This window comes from Acomys minous (assembly GCF_964271855.1).
Source record: "Acomys minous genome assembly, chromosome: 3".
In the NCBI taxonomy this organism is placed as follows: domain Eukaryota; kingdom Metazoa; phylum Chordata; class Mammalia; order Rodentia; family Muridae; genus Acomys; species Acomys minous.
Window position 1 is genome coordinate 6,031,363 of NC_140485.1, and position 12,279 is coordinate 6,043,641.

Consider the following 12,279-nt stretch of genomic DNA (forward strand, 5'->3'; position numbering starts at 1 on the left):
TACGTGTCTATGCTTATATTGAACCACGTAAGAGGTATATGTAGATGGAAGTATAAAGAGAAACATAAAACTCTTACACATGTTTACATAGCTTTAAAAAAATCCAGTTGAATCGTAACAGGCTCCTACTGGAAATGCTATAGGCCGCTTGATCTGTGCAAGGGAGCAGCTCTAGGAATAAAGCCTAAAGGGAGGAAGCAACCAACAGCCGATGACATCTGAACTCCAGAGGATAGCAGGGTAGTTAGTCCTGTTGGCCGCTAGTTACAGAAGACAAGCCCTGTTATAAACGACTCAGTCCTGCTCCTGTATAATCCATGTTCCTAGTGTTTGATGTTTCCATTTTGTCTTTCTTTTCTCTCTGTGAGTGGCCTCTTGTCTGCTTCAGCCAGGATCGAGTCCCTTGACTCTTGGTTTCTCCTCTGCTATCCTTGAGGCAGTGGGGCTAGGGGTGGGTAGGGAGGTGGGGAGAAGGGCAGCCATGCAGTGGGTGGGGAGGTGGGGAGAAGGGCAGTCGTGCAGTGGGTGGGGAGGTGGGGAGAAGGGCAGCCATGCAGTGGGTGGGGAGGTGGGGAGAAGGGCAGCCATGCAGTGGGTGGGGAGGTGGGGAGAAGGGCAGCCATGCAGTGGGTGGGGAGGTGGGGAGAAGGGCAGCCATGCAGTGGGTGGGGAGGTGGGGAGAAGGGCAGCCATGCAGTGGGTGGGGAGGTGGGGAGAAGGGCAGCCGTGCAGTGGGTAGGGAGGTGGGGAGAAGGGCAGCTGTGCAGTGGGTGGGGAGGTGGGGAGAAGGGCAGCCATGCAGTGGGTAGGGAGGTGGGGAGAAGGGCAGCTGTGCAGTGGGTGGGGAGGTGGGGAGAAGGGCAGCCATGCAGTGGGTGGGGAGGTGGGGAGAAGGGCAGCCATGCAGTGGGTAGGGAGGTGGGGAGAAGGGCAGCTGTGCAGTGGGTGGGGAGGTGGGGAGAAGGGCAGCCATGCAGTGGGTGGGGAGGTGGGGAGAAGGGCAGCCATGCAGTGGGTAGGGAGGTGGGGAGAAGGGCAGCCGTGCAGTGGGTGGGGAGGTGGGGAGAAGGGCAGCCGTGCAGTGGGTAGGGAGGTGGGGAGAAGGGCAGCTGTGCAGTGGGTGGGGAGGTGGGGAGAAGGGCAGCCATGCAGTGGGTGGGGAGGTGGGGAGAAGGGCAGCCGTGCAGTGGGTGGGGAGGTGGGGAGAAGGGCAGCTGTGCAGTGGGTGGGGAGGTGGGGAGAAGGGCAGCCATGCAGTGGGTGGGGAGGTGGGGAGAAGGGCAGCCGTGCAGTGGGTGGGGAGGTGGGGAGAAGGGCAGCTGTGCAGTGGGTAGGGAGGTGGGGAGAAGGGCAGCCGTGCAGTGGGTAGGGAGGTGGGGAGAAGGGCAGCCATGCAGTGGGTGGGGAGGTGGGGAGAAGGGCAGCCATGCAGTGGGTGGGGAGGTGGGGAGAAGGGCAGCCATGCAGTGGGTGGGGAGGTGGGGAGAAGGGCAGCCGTGCAGTGGGTAGGGAGGTGGGGAGAAGGGCAGCCATGCAGTAGGTGGGGAGGTGGGGAGAAGGGCAGCCGTGCAGTGGGTGGGGAGGTGGGGAGAAGGGCAGCCGTGCAGTGGGTGGGGAGGTGGGGAGAAGGGCAGCCGTGCAGTGGGTGGGGAGGTGGGGAGAAGGGCAGCCATGCAGTAGGTGGGGAGGTGGGGAGAAGGGCAGCCATGCAGTGGGTGGGGAGGTGGGGAGAAGGGCAGCCATGCAGTGGGTGGGGAGGTGGGGAGAAGGGCAGCCATGCAGTGGGTGGGGAGGTGGGGAGAAGGGCAGCCATGCAGTGGGTGGGGAGGTGGGGAGAAGGGCAGCCATGCAGTGGGTGGGGAGGTGGGGAGAAGGGCAGCCATGCAGTAGGTGGGGAGGTGGGGAGAAGGGCAGCCATGCAGTGGGTGGGGAGGTGGGGAGAAGGGCAGCCATGCAGTGGGTGGGGAGGTGGGGAGAAGGGCAGCCATGCAGTGGGTGGGGAGGTGGGGAGAAGGGCAGCCATGCAGTGGGTGGGGAGGTGGGGAGAAGGGCAGCCATGCAGTAGGTGGGGAGGTGGGGAGAAGGGCAGCCATGCAGTGGGTGGGGAGGTGGGGAGAAGGGCAGCCATGCAGTGGGTGGGGAGGTGGGGAGAAGGGCAGCCATGCAGTGGGTAGGGAGGTGGGGAGAAGGGCAGCCATGCAGTGGGTGGGGAGGTGGGGAGAAGGGCAGCCATGCAGTGGGTGGGGAGGTGGGGAGAAGGGCAGCCATGCAGTGGGTGGGGAGGTGGGGAGAAGGGCAGCCATGCAGTGGGTGGGGAGGTGGGGAGAAGGGCAGCCATGCAGTGGGTGGGGAGGTGGGGAGAAGGGCAGCCATGCAGTGGGTAGGGAGGTGGGGAGAAGGGCAGCCATGCAGTGGGTGGGGAGGTGGGGAGAAGGGCAGCCATGCAGTGGGTGGGGAGGTGGGGACAAGGGCAGCCATGCAGTGGGTGGGGAGGTGGGGAGAAGGGCAGCCGTGCAGTGGGTAGGGAGGTGGGGAGAAGGGCAGCCATGCAGTGGGTGGGGAGGTGGGGAGAAGGGCAGCCATGCAGTGGGTGGGGAGGTGGGGACAAGGGCAGCCATGCAGTGGGTGGGGAGGTGGGGAGAAGGGCAGCCGTGCAGTGGGTAGGGAGGTGGGGAGAAGGGCAGCCGTGCAGTGGGTGGGGAGGTGGGGAGAAGGGCAGCCATGCAGTGGGTGGGGAGGTGGGGAGAAGGGCAGCCATGCAGTGGGTGGGGAGGTGGGGACAAGGGCAGCCATGCAGTGGGTGGGGAGGTGGGGAGAAGGGCAGCCATACAGTGGGTGGGGAGGTGGGGAGAAGGGCAGCCATGCAGTGGGTGGGGAGGTGGGGACAAGGGCAGCCATGCAGTGGGTGGGGAGGTGGGGAGAAGGGCAGCCGTGCAGTGGGTAGGGAGGTGGGGAGAAGGGCAGCCATGCAGTGGGTGGGGAGGTGGGGAGAAGGGCAGCCATGCAGTGGGTGGGGAGGTGGGGACAAGGGCAGCCATGCAGTGGGTGGGGAGGTGGGGAGAAGGGCAGCCGTGCAGTGGGTAGGGAGGTGGGGAGAAGGGCAGCCGTGCAGTGTGGGAAGTGCGGGGCAGGTGTACAAACTCCCCTTTCTCCACGACTTGGTGCAGTGTGGCTGGATGACCCTTTAAAGGGAGGGGTGGGAGAGCGGGGGGAGGGAAAGAGAGAGAAGAGGAAAGGGAAAGGTGGGGTGAGGTGGGGGGCAGAGAGACAGGCCTTTGTGTGGCTACCAGGGTCTGTAGTTCTGATTCAGTGATTTAAGATGAGATGTCATTAGAAAACCAGGGACTGGATCTCCTCAAAGGTCTGGCTGCCTCTTGACAAGAAGCAGCATTATTCTGATTTTTTTTTTCCAACAGGACTGGGGATTAATTAGCCTGTGATTGAGCCAGTCAATAAGTCCACAAATAATCATTTGACCATGAACCAGGAATTGTCTTTTGATTCTTGGTAAATCTATACAACCAAAAAACTCCATCAAAACAAGCGACAGTTCTCAGAGACCACAGCAGAGAAGAAGCAGATGTTTGTGGCAGTTGGCATGGAGGGACATATACCCAGGCCCAGATTAGGGCAAAATACCTGGGGAGCCCTCCCTTACGAATTCCCGAGCAGGCTGCCAGTGAGCGAAGCAATCCTGGCACAAGGAAACACCTTGGTGTAGGGGATACTACTGTGAACCCCACTTGTGTAATTCCAGGTATCAACACCATTTGTAATATGACTTTGTAGTTTTGCCCCAGAGGAGAAGGGAATCTTTCTGTTTCCTACCCGTTGGGTCCTGACTGGCTTCATGTCTTGCTCTGACCATCAAAATGTGAGAGACATTGAGTGGACAAAGATTCTGAATAAGCACAAGACTGAAGAACCCTTGTCCATCTCTGCTGTGTCTCCGAACTTGGTTATACCATGGCAGTAAACCTGACTTAGTCAGACTGATGACAGTCACACAGCCCAGCCAATTCACTGCCCAGGCTGATTGTCAACGGTTCCTGGACACGTGCAGGAGCTTTCTTTCTTTCTTTCTTTCTTTCTAAATATATATTTTATTAATTTATTCATATTACATCTAAATTGTTATCTCATCCCTTGTATCCTCCCATTCCTCCCTCCCTCCTGCTTTCCTCCTACTCCCCTCCCCTATGACTGTGACTGAGGGGGACTTCCTCCCCCTGTATATGCTTATTGGGTATCAAGTCTCTTCTTGGTAGCCTGCTATCCCTCCTCTGAGTGCTGCCAGGCCTCCCCATCCAAGGGACATGGTCAAATACGGGGCACTTTGGAAATCTATCTGGCGCTATCTCAGAAAATTGGGAATAAGGCTTCCTCAAGACCCAGCTATTCCACTCCTTGGAATATACCCAGAAGATGCTCCAGCACACAACAAGAACATTTGCTCAACCATGTTCACAGCAGCCTTATTTATAATAGCCAGAACATGGAAACAGCCTAAGTGTCCCTCAGTAGAAAAATGGATAAAGAAACTGTGGTACATTTACACTATGGAATACTACTCAGCTATAAAAAGCAAGGAAATCCCGAAATTTGTGGGCAGGAGCTTTCTTAGACCTGTCATCTCTATCATACAGGTGTGTGGATGAGGCTGCGGGAGGGCATGGGGCTGCAGAGGGCTTGGCACCGAAAGGAAGTGAAGGTCTTTGTAGCCCACCCTGGCCTTGTGGCCTTGAACTCACAGAAATCCTTCTGCCCCAGCCTCCCAAAATTCTCGGATTACAGGTGTGCACCACCACATCTGGTTTCCACTTTGACATCTTAGTACATTAACATGCTTTTTAAAAAGTTATTTAAGTTTTTACTGTGACAATTACATGCAACACAGAATAATTGAAATATGTAGAGGAGAATAAGAATTCTTTCTGACCTGTGGACAAATGATTCCTACTGTGATTTTTGTGGGTTCCTGACAATTTTATATAGCGAATCAAAGTACTAGAATAGCTTTAGAAATAAAGCTGGGATAATGAAATAGATTCGTTTTACTTGGCCTGCTTAAAACGCATTTTTTACTATTATATAATTAACATTTACTCATGTGATTAATACTATTCTATATCATGTTTTATTAGTAATAATTAAACAGACATTTCACAATTTATCCTCTTCCTTTTAGACGTACATGGGGGATTACTTCTAGTTTTTAAAAACCTGCCTAACGATTATAATGAATTTACCTTTATATATGTGTTTTTAGCTCTGTTTTTACTTAGGTGGAGTTACTAAAAGAAGGAGTTTTTGATGAGAAGAAGTGAAAGTCTGAGGGTTCTTCATCCACTCAGACATATTTTTGCTCTGCATAATGACTGTAGTGTTAACATCTATAAATAATAATTGCCAATACAAAAGTATTTTTGTTTTCTGTGGTGCTGGGGGTTGAACTCAGGGCCTTGCACCTCCTAGGCAGGCAGACCTCCCTTTCTGACAGGAGCCTATGTAGCCCAGGCCTTGAACACCTTATGTAGCCAAAAAACAAGTGGGAGCTCCTTGATCCTACAGCCTCTGCCTTCTCCCATTTCTTTGTGTCCCAGAAACAAAGAGACATATTGTAACGGTACGAAAACTGTTTCAGAGACTGAGTTGCAGGCTTCATGCCGAGCAGCCCTTGCCCAAAGGTGAGCCTTCATTAGGGTTCGGAGGATAAATCAGGCCTGGTGTCTCTGAGCGCTCTGTGGCAGGAGGCATCCATCGCCTGCCGAGGCCCTGGCACTGCTGCCCCGGTATCTGACACACACTCTGATTAAATTTCACTGAGGAGCACTGGGGCTTTGCCTGGCCCACACCTGATTAATCACTTTCTCCTCAGCCAGCTCTTCTACCCTTCCCTCCTGGATGGTGGCATTGGAGCCATTCTTTTGCAAGTGACTCATCCTCATATATTCTTTTTTTTTTATTTTTAAGATTTATTTATTTATTTATTTTTTTATTATGTATACAGTGTTCTGCCTGCGTGTACACCTGCATACCGGAAGAGGGCACCAGATCACATTCTAGATGGTTGTGAGCCACCATGTGGTTGCTGGGAATTGAACTCAGGACCTCTGGAAGAGCAGACAGTTCTCTTAACCGCTGAGCCATCTCTCCAGCCCTCATCCTTATATATTTTGGCTTGGAAACCTGACAACCTGCACTTTGCCCTCTATCCCCACTTGGGCTCATCAGCACCACAGGAAGATTTTCTGTAGCTTGTCTTTAATGACTCCTAAACTGATTATTTACTCTCTCTAGTAGTGGTCTTTAGAAGTGATTGATAAGGGGACTTAGATATCGTCATTAGAGCTAGCCAAAGTGCCCCAGGCTGTCCTGGGTGGCTGCATTGCCTTTATGCAGGGGAGGAGCCTCGAGGGGCCTCTGTCATGGTCAAGGTTCTCTTGTTTGTCTGAATCCTTTTTATGGTTGACAGAGGAAAAAAGATGCTGCAAGATGAGATGCTGTGTTCTCCGATGACTTGTCTATTGCTTCATCTATCTCCATGTAAGGACCACATCCTTCCTTCCACGTGGTGAACATATATATACCTTTCAGTGCTTTGCTTGTCTGGCGAGTGATGACACCAGGTCTCTAATGAGATTTTGCTTCCGCTGAGCTCCCGTGACTCTAACATATGGCAGAGGGTGTTAACCCAGATCCCTTGGACCTCAGAACTCTTGTGCTTGGAAATTTCTAAATGCCAGCCTGGCCATCTCTTTGTCTTAGGGCTTCTTCCCAAGAGGCCGAAGGCTTCTCCGTGTACCTTCCCTCTGGTTTTGACTGCTAGGGCCGAGTCACCCCTTGGCAGTAAATCTCACCCAGTGGTTTCTATCTTAGCTCCCTTACCAGAGAATGGAATAGCTTTACTGTGTATTCTGCATGTATTTCTGGTATCCTATGATTGTAATCACTCATGGGGGTGGCTGGCTTGAGTAAACAGCCTGAACTGACCATTTCTGGTTCTTATCTGACCTTCCTACTCCTTCCTGGTGCTCCCTTTGCCTTGAGTTCAGCTCAGATCTTAAACTCAAGTCTTGTCTCAGGGTTTGCTTTTGAAAGATCCCAAACTGAGGCCGTGACCCAGTTAGGTTTTTATCATGGTGATAAATACATATGACCCAAAGCAGCTAGTGGAGGATAGAGTTTGTTTCAGTTTACAGTTTGTAGTCCAAACTCCAGAGAAGTCAGGGCAGGAGCTCCAGGCAGGATCCTGGAGGCCATGGAGGAGCACTGCTTACTGGCTTGCCCGCCATGGTGTGTCAGCCTGTGTTTGTGTAACACCCACAATGAGCTGGGCTCTCCCATGTCAGTAACTAATTAAGAACTTGCACTCCAGGCATACCCACAGGCCACTTTGGTGGGAGCGTTTTCTTGATCATGGTTCTCTCTTCCCAAACGTCTGAAGCTCATGTTAAGGTGACACAAAACTAGCCAGCACAGGTAGAGGTTAATTACCGGCCATCTCATCATTCAGGGTCTCTGTCACCAAATTCCCAGCAATACTGCGAAAAAAAATGCTTTAACTGTAAACAGGTGTACTGTCAAGTTAAAGAGGCAAGGTTGCAATAAGCCAAGGAAAAGCAATTCATTCTTCTTCTTAGATACTGGGGAATCAGCCTCTGAGTGTCGCGCATGCCAGGAAAGCACTTGACCACCGCGACACCTCATCAGTTCGTCCTGTTCCTCCCATCTTGCCTGTTCTTTGATGCCTCTTCAAGCATCTACTGAAACAACTTAGAAGGGGCAAACTGACATGTCTAAAGATCCAAAAGTTGAGGTTTGTGTGTGGAGCAGGTGCTAAGCACTTGGAAATGGTAAAGTCTGGCAAACAGTGTGGGCAAGTCTTAAGGGTCTCTTATTCTTCATTTTCCCCCTCATTTTTATCTCTGTTATGTTGGTCAAGCAAAACCCATATGCAGGGTGTTAATATTCAAAGACAAGTGTAAGAATTGTTTCTGTGTGATACGTAACTGTCAGACTCCTGTGTGTGGAAGGTTATGTTTCCTAGGTGGGTGTTTCTTTAGAGTCTATCAGATGACTGAACTAACGAGGAGGAGCTGGTTTTGTCTGTATACTATGCTGTCACTTACAAAGCTCCCCAAAACTGTCTAAAAAGTGTTACCTTGAAACACATCCTGGCGAGAAGTCAAGTGAGAAGACATGTTTCCCACCACACTGCGCATGCCCCTCTTCAAGGCATTTGCCTGCTGCTGTGTGATGGTAAGTCGTGAAGAATTTTTTTCCCTTACTTTCCAGCAATCTTGGCATGTTTTGCAGAACCATCGCACTTGAAGAGGCCTTTCAGTTGCAGTCAGGGAGGTTATAGATGGAGCACGGAGAAAGATCCAGCTCTGAGATGTGACATTCAGAAGCACGGTGAGTGACAGGAGCCACCTAGGGATGCTCTGTTTCAAGCGCATCTGCGTTGGCAATGTGGACAGAGGGCACTTGCGGAACACTTGCCTTATTCTCCCAGCTCCCAGCTCCAGGTGCCTAAACACACCATGTCTACTGGAGAAATGGACACCTGTCAAACGCTCCCCTAGGTTCCTGCTGCCATCCGGCCCTGGATTGGCTGCACGCTTTTTGTCAACCGTGACGTGAATCATGTGTTATGAAAGCAAGCTGCAGCTGTGTCAAGAGTTCCAGCCTTGACTACGCGTGAAGTGGCAGCGGCACCGCCTCCTGTCACGAGGCCCCATGGGTAGCCTTCGCCTTGTGCCATCCAGTGTCAGCGTCCTCCTGCCACGAGGCCCCATGGGTAGCCTTTGCCTTGTGCCATCCAGTGTCAGCGTCCTCCTGCCACGAGGCCCCATGGGTAGGCCTTCGCCTTGTGCCATCCAGTGTCACCGTCCTCCATTCTGATGGAGATTGGGTCATTTTCAACAGCAGACTGCCCCAATCTTGTAACAGGACATGATTTTGTTAGTTTCCCAACAGGAGACTAACAAATCCAGGTGCTGGGTAGATGACATGGCGAGGTTCATGCTCAGGACTCTGTGTTTCTTGAACCTTGTAATGAATGCAAAGGAGACAACTCTTCTACAGAGGGAGGCCACAGGATAGGTAGTGACTCAGGCTGAAGAAAAATGTGCCATTTTGCAGAAACACATGTGTTGGAGGATGGTTTGATGTATTTTGATGCTAATTACTGCTTGCTGTCTCTGTGACTTACCTTTTGCTTAATAAAAAGCCATTCCCACCTGGGCAGGGAAAAGGAGATAGGTGGGGCCAGGAGACAGGGAGAGAGAGAGAGAGAGAGAGAGAGAGAGAGAGAGAGAGAGAGAGAGAGAGGAATTCTGGGAAGAAGAAAGCCCACCAAGAGGAGAAAGGAGAAAGGAAAAAGGAGGAAGGAGAGAGACCTGAAGGGAAGAGAGGAAAGCCTTCATGGGTTAGCTGGAGGAGAAGCACATGGCCAGCGTGGATGGAGAATCCGGCCCAGATGAAGAACATTAGCAAGTATTTGGGATTATGGATGGGAGGTAGCTTGATAGAAGTTATTAGAAGCAGATGGCGTGGGATTGAGGCAGGGATCCCATGCCTGCCCCACTATGGGAGGTAGTTGAGAGGATTGATATCTGCCCTGCCCCAGGTTAACTAAGGCTATTTTAAAATATAACAAGTGTCTGTGTCTTGATTGATCACTAACGGGGTCTGTAGATAATACGTGTAATTTTAAAACAATATATACGATTCAGGGTTTCAGGTGCTTTTATTCTGGCTTTTCCCCTCCCAAAGGAAACTTTAAGCCTTACCAGGGCAAGGCTAGCTTCTGCTTATAGGGAGATATGGAATATGCATGCACCTTCTATGACTGAAGGAAAAGCAGGCCTGTGTTGGTAAGCAAGAAGCTCTCTGAAGGGGACATGAAAACTGCCGACTTCCATGTCTGACTCCAAGCTGTCAGTGTGACATCACCAGGAGCAACTCCATCACAGCAGAACACCTCTGTCACTAAAATTAAACTGCAACGATCCCTTTGGCAAATCCACAGTGCCATCTTTGTTCAGCTTATGTTAGGGCAGAGACGTTGGTGAGGCTTTGTGGGTGTAGCGTCTTATGTTGTTAGGAGGCACCATCTCACAGCCAACTCCCTGATCCTCTGGCTCTTACAATCTCTCCATGCCCCCTTCCATAGTGATCCCTGAACCTTAGATATGGGAGTGTTTTGTAGATGTATCCCTTGGGACTAGGCTTCCACAACTCTGGTTTTGTTTTGTTTGTTTTGGTTTTTCGGGACAAGGTTTCTCTGTGTAGCCTTGTCTGTCCTGGACTCTCTTTGTAGACCAGGCTGGCCTCGAACTCACAGGGATTTGCTTCTGCATCCTGAGTGCTGGAATTATAGGCCCTGTGCCACCAACTCTGAATTTTGGTTGGTTGTGGTTTTCTGTGGATTTTTGAATGTATGCTCTTCAACTCTGATAAAGAATAAAGAAAGATGGTCCCTTGAGTTTGCAAAAGAGAAGAAAAAAAAAACTGTCATTGGATCAGTGATCAGCCATCTCGGCTGTAAAAGAGAGAGAGCCAGGGGACATCACAGTGACTTGGAAAGGTGACCAGGTCTTTTCACACTGTTACGGAGTCTAGCCAAATCCCCTTTCTGATTACGTGTTCTAAGATTGGAAGGGTGCATTAATTTTCTAGGAGCACTGTAACAAAGTACCACAAAGCGGTACTTTGGAAGCAGCGGGGTCAAGGCTGGCAGGTCGTGATGAGCAAGGACAGGAAGGGGGTGGTGCACGCGCCCAACGAAAGAGACGAGCCGACCGAAGAGAAGCCAGGGAAGACAAGATGGGGGGGGTGGCCTAGCATGTGGATGGCAGAGCACCCCCCCAGTGTGGATTTCCACACATCTTACAGTCACCTGGGACCAAGGAGGCCAAACTCTCTTTCAGCTATCTGAGGACCTGCCTGGTCACCTTCCTTCCCTACTCATTCTTGTCTCCTCAAAAAATGTCCCTTCAGCGGAGATACCTGGATGTCTGCTCCTGAAACGCAGAGATAAGGAGGGCATATGGCTTGGCCACCAAACACCCAGAACGTACGTGGCTGCCACTGTCCTTTCTGTTCCACGTGTGTGTTTAAGGTGCTACTTTAGGGCCTTAGTATCTCAGGGTTACGAGTCATGGATGCCTGGGTCATCAGCAACAATGCCCCTCAGCTCCTGATAGAGTCTTGTTAAAAGGAAGCATTGGCTACAGCAGGCAGGCCAGGACATGACACCTTCCTCCCCAAGGCTTGCCAGGGCTCATGCTTTAAGTTCAGCAATTCAAAATGGCCTGTGAAGACAGTTTGGGATCTGGCACTCAAATCACAAGTATTGTGGCACTTTAGGCCCCAGGAGTTTAAAGAAAAGTCAGTTACCCCCAATGTACCCTCTCTGAATTCCTGACCCACAGCTCTCCAGAGGCTGTTAAAGCCACAGAGTCTTTGGGTAGTCGACTAAGGGTGTGTGGGACCCTGGGCACTTCCAGTGCCATGACCACGTTTTACCAAATTTACATCTCTTAATGATCCCAAATCCCTTGCAGGATTCCACATATGACCATTTTATAGGCACCAAAGCAGGCTTGGCTGGGTGAAAGCCCTTGCTGATAGATTCTTGGATACTAGGGACTAATGGGGTCTTGGCCTAGGAGTGCTCTGATGCCTGAGCCTGGCTCATGTCCTGTCTTGGTGACCCCTGTCCTGTCATATAACCTCCAGAAATTCTCTCCCCGTGCCTCTTGCACCACTAAACCCAACTCTGTGCTTACCTTCCACAGGATCTACACTAACACCTAGAGCCATAGCCCCACTTCTCCCTGGCCCTGCCACTTCAGCCACCGTACTGTCACACACCGCTTTACCCACCATATCCTACCTCATGGGGGGACTGGGCCTTATGGTGACAGGAATGTCTTTACCTTGTTCACGCCGTCAGCCATGGCCTGCAGCGTGAGCTCTCGGGGACCATCAACTGTCTTCCCATTGTCTGTGGGGCCCCAGCTTGCACTGTAGATGTCGATCAGTTGAGGCATGTGACTGATGGAGGAGGCCTCAATGATGTCTGTCATAAAGGGCTGGTCCAGCATGCGGATACCTGTGCACGGGTGTGAAGAGAGAAACAAGACTTTGGCATCCCAGCTCTCAGAAGACACGGTGGCGGGGGCGGGCCGGGAAGAAAAACTTGGATTCCCGGAGGAGAAGGGAGATCTTCAGTGCCCTCAGAGTCTAAGGGTCGGAAATGGTGTTCAG

At 51.7% G+C, this 12,279-nt stretch overlaps 1 protein-coding gene across 1 annotated transcript in view; it reads right to left on the reverse strand.

The window, feature by feature from the left end:
• The window catches only part of PCSK2 (proprotein convertase subtilisin/kexin type 2), a 258,198-nt gene that overhangs the window by 18,945 nt on the left and 226,974 nt on the right, over nucleotides 1-12,279 (reverse strand). Inside the window, exon 8 of the mRNA XM_084776149.1 lies at nucleotides 11,949-12,124. Within this exon, the coding sequence (XP_084632275.1) occupies nucleotides 11,949-12,124 (176 nt within the window). The remainder of the gene's footprint in view (nucleotides 1-11,948; nucleotides 12,125-12,279) is intronic.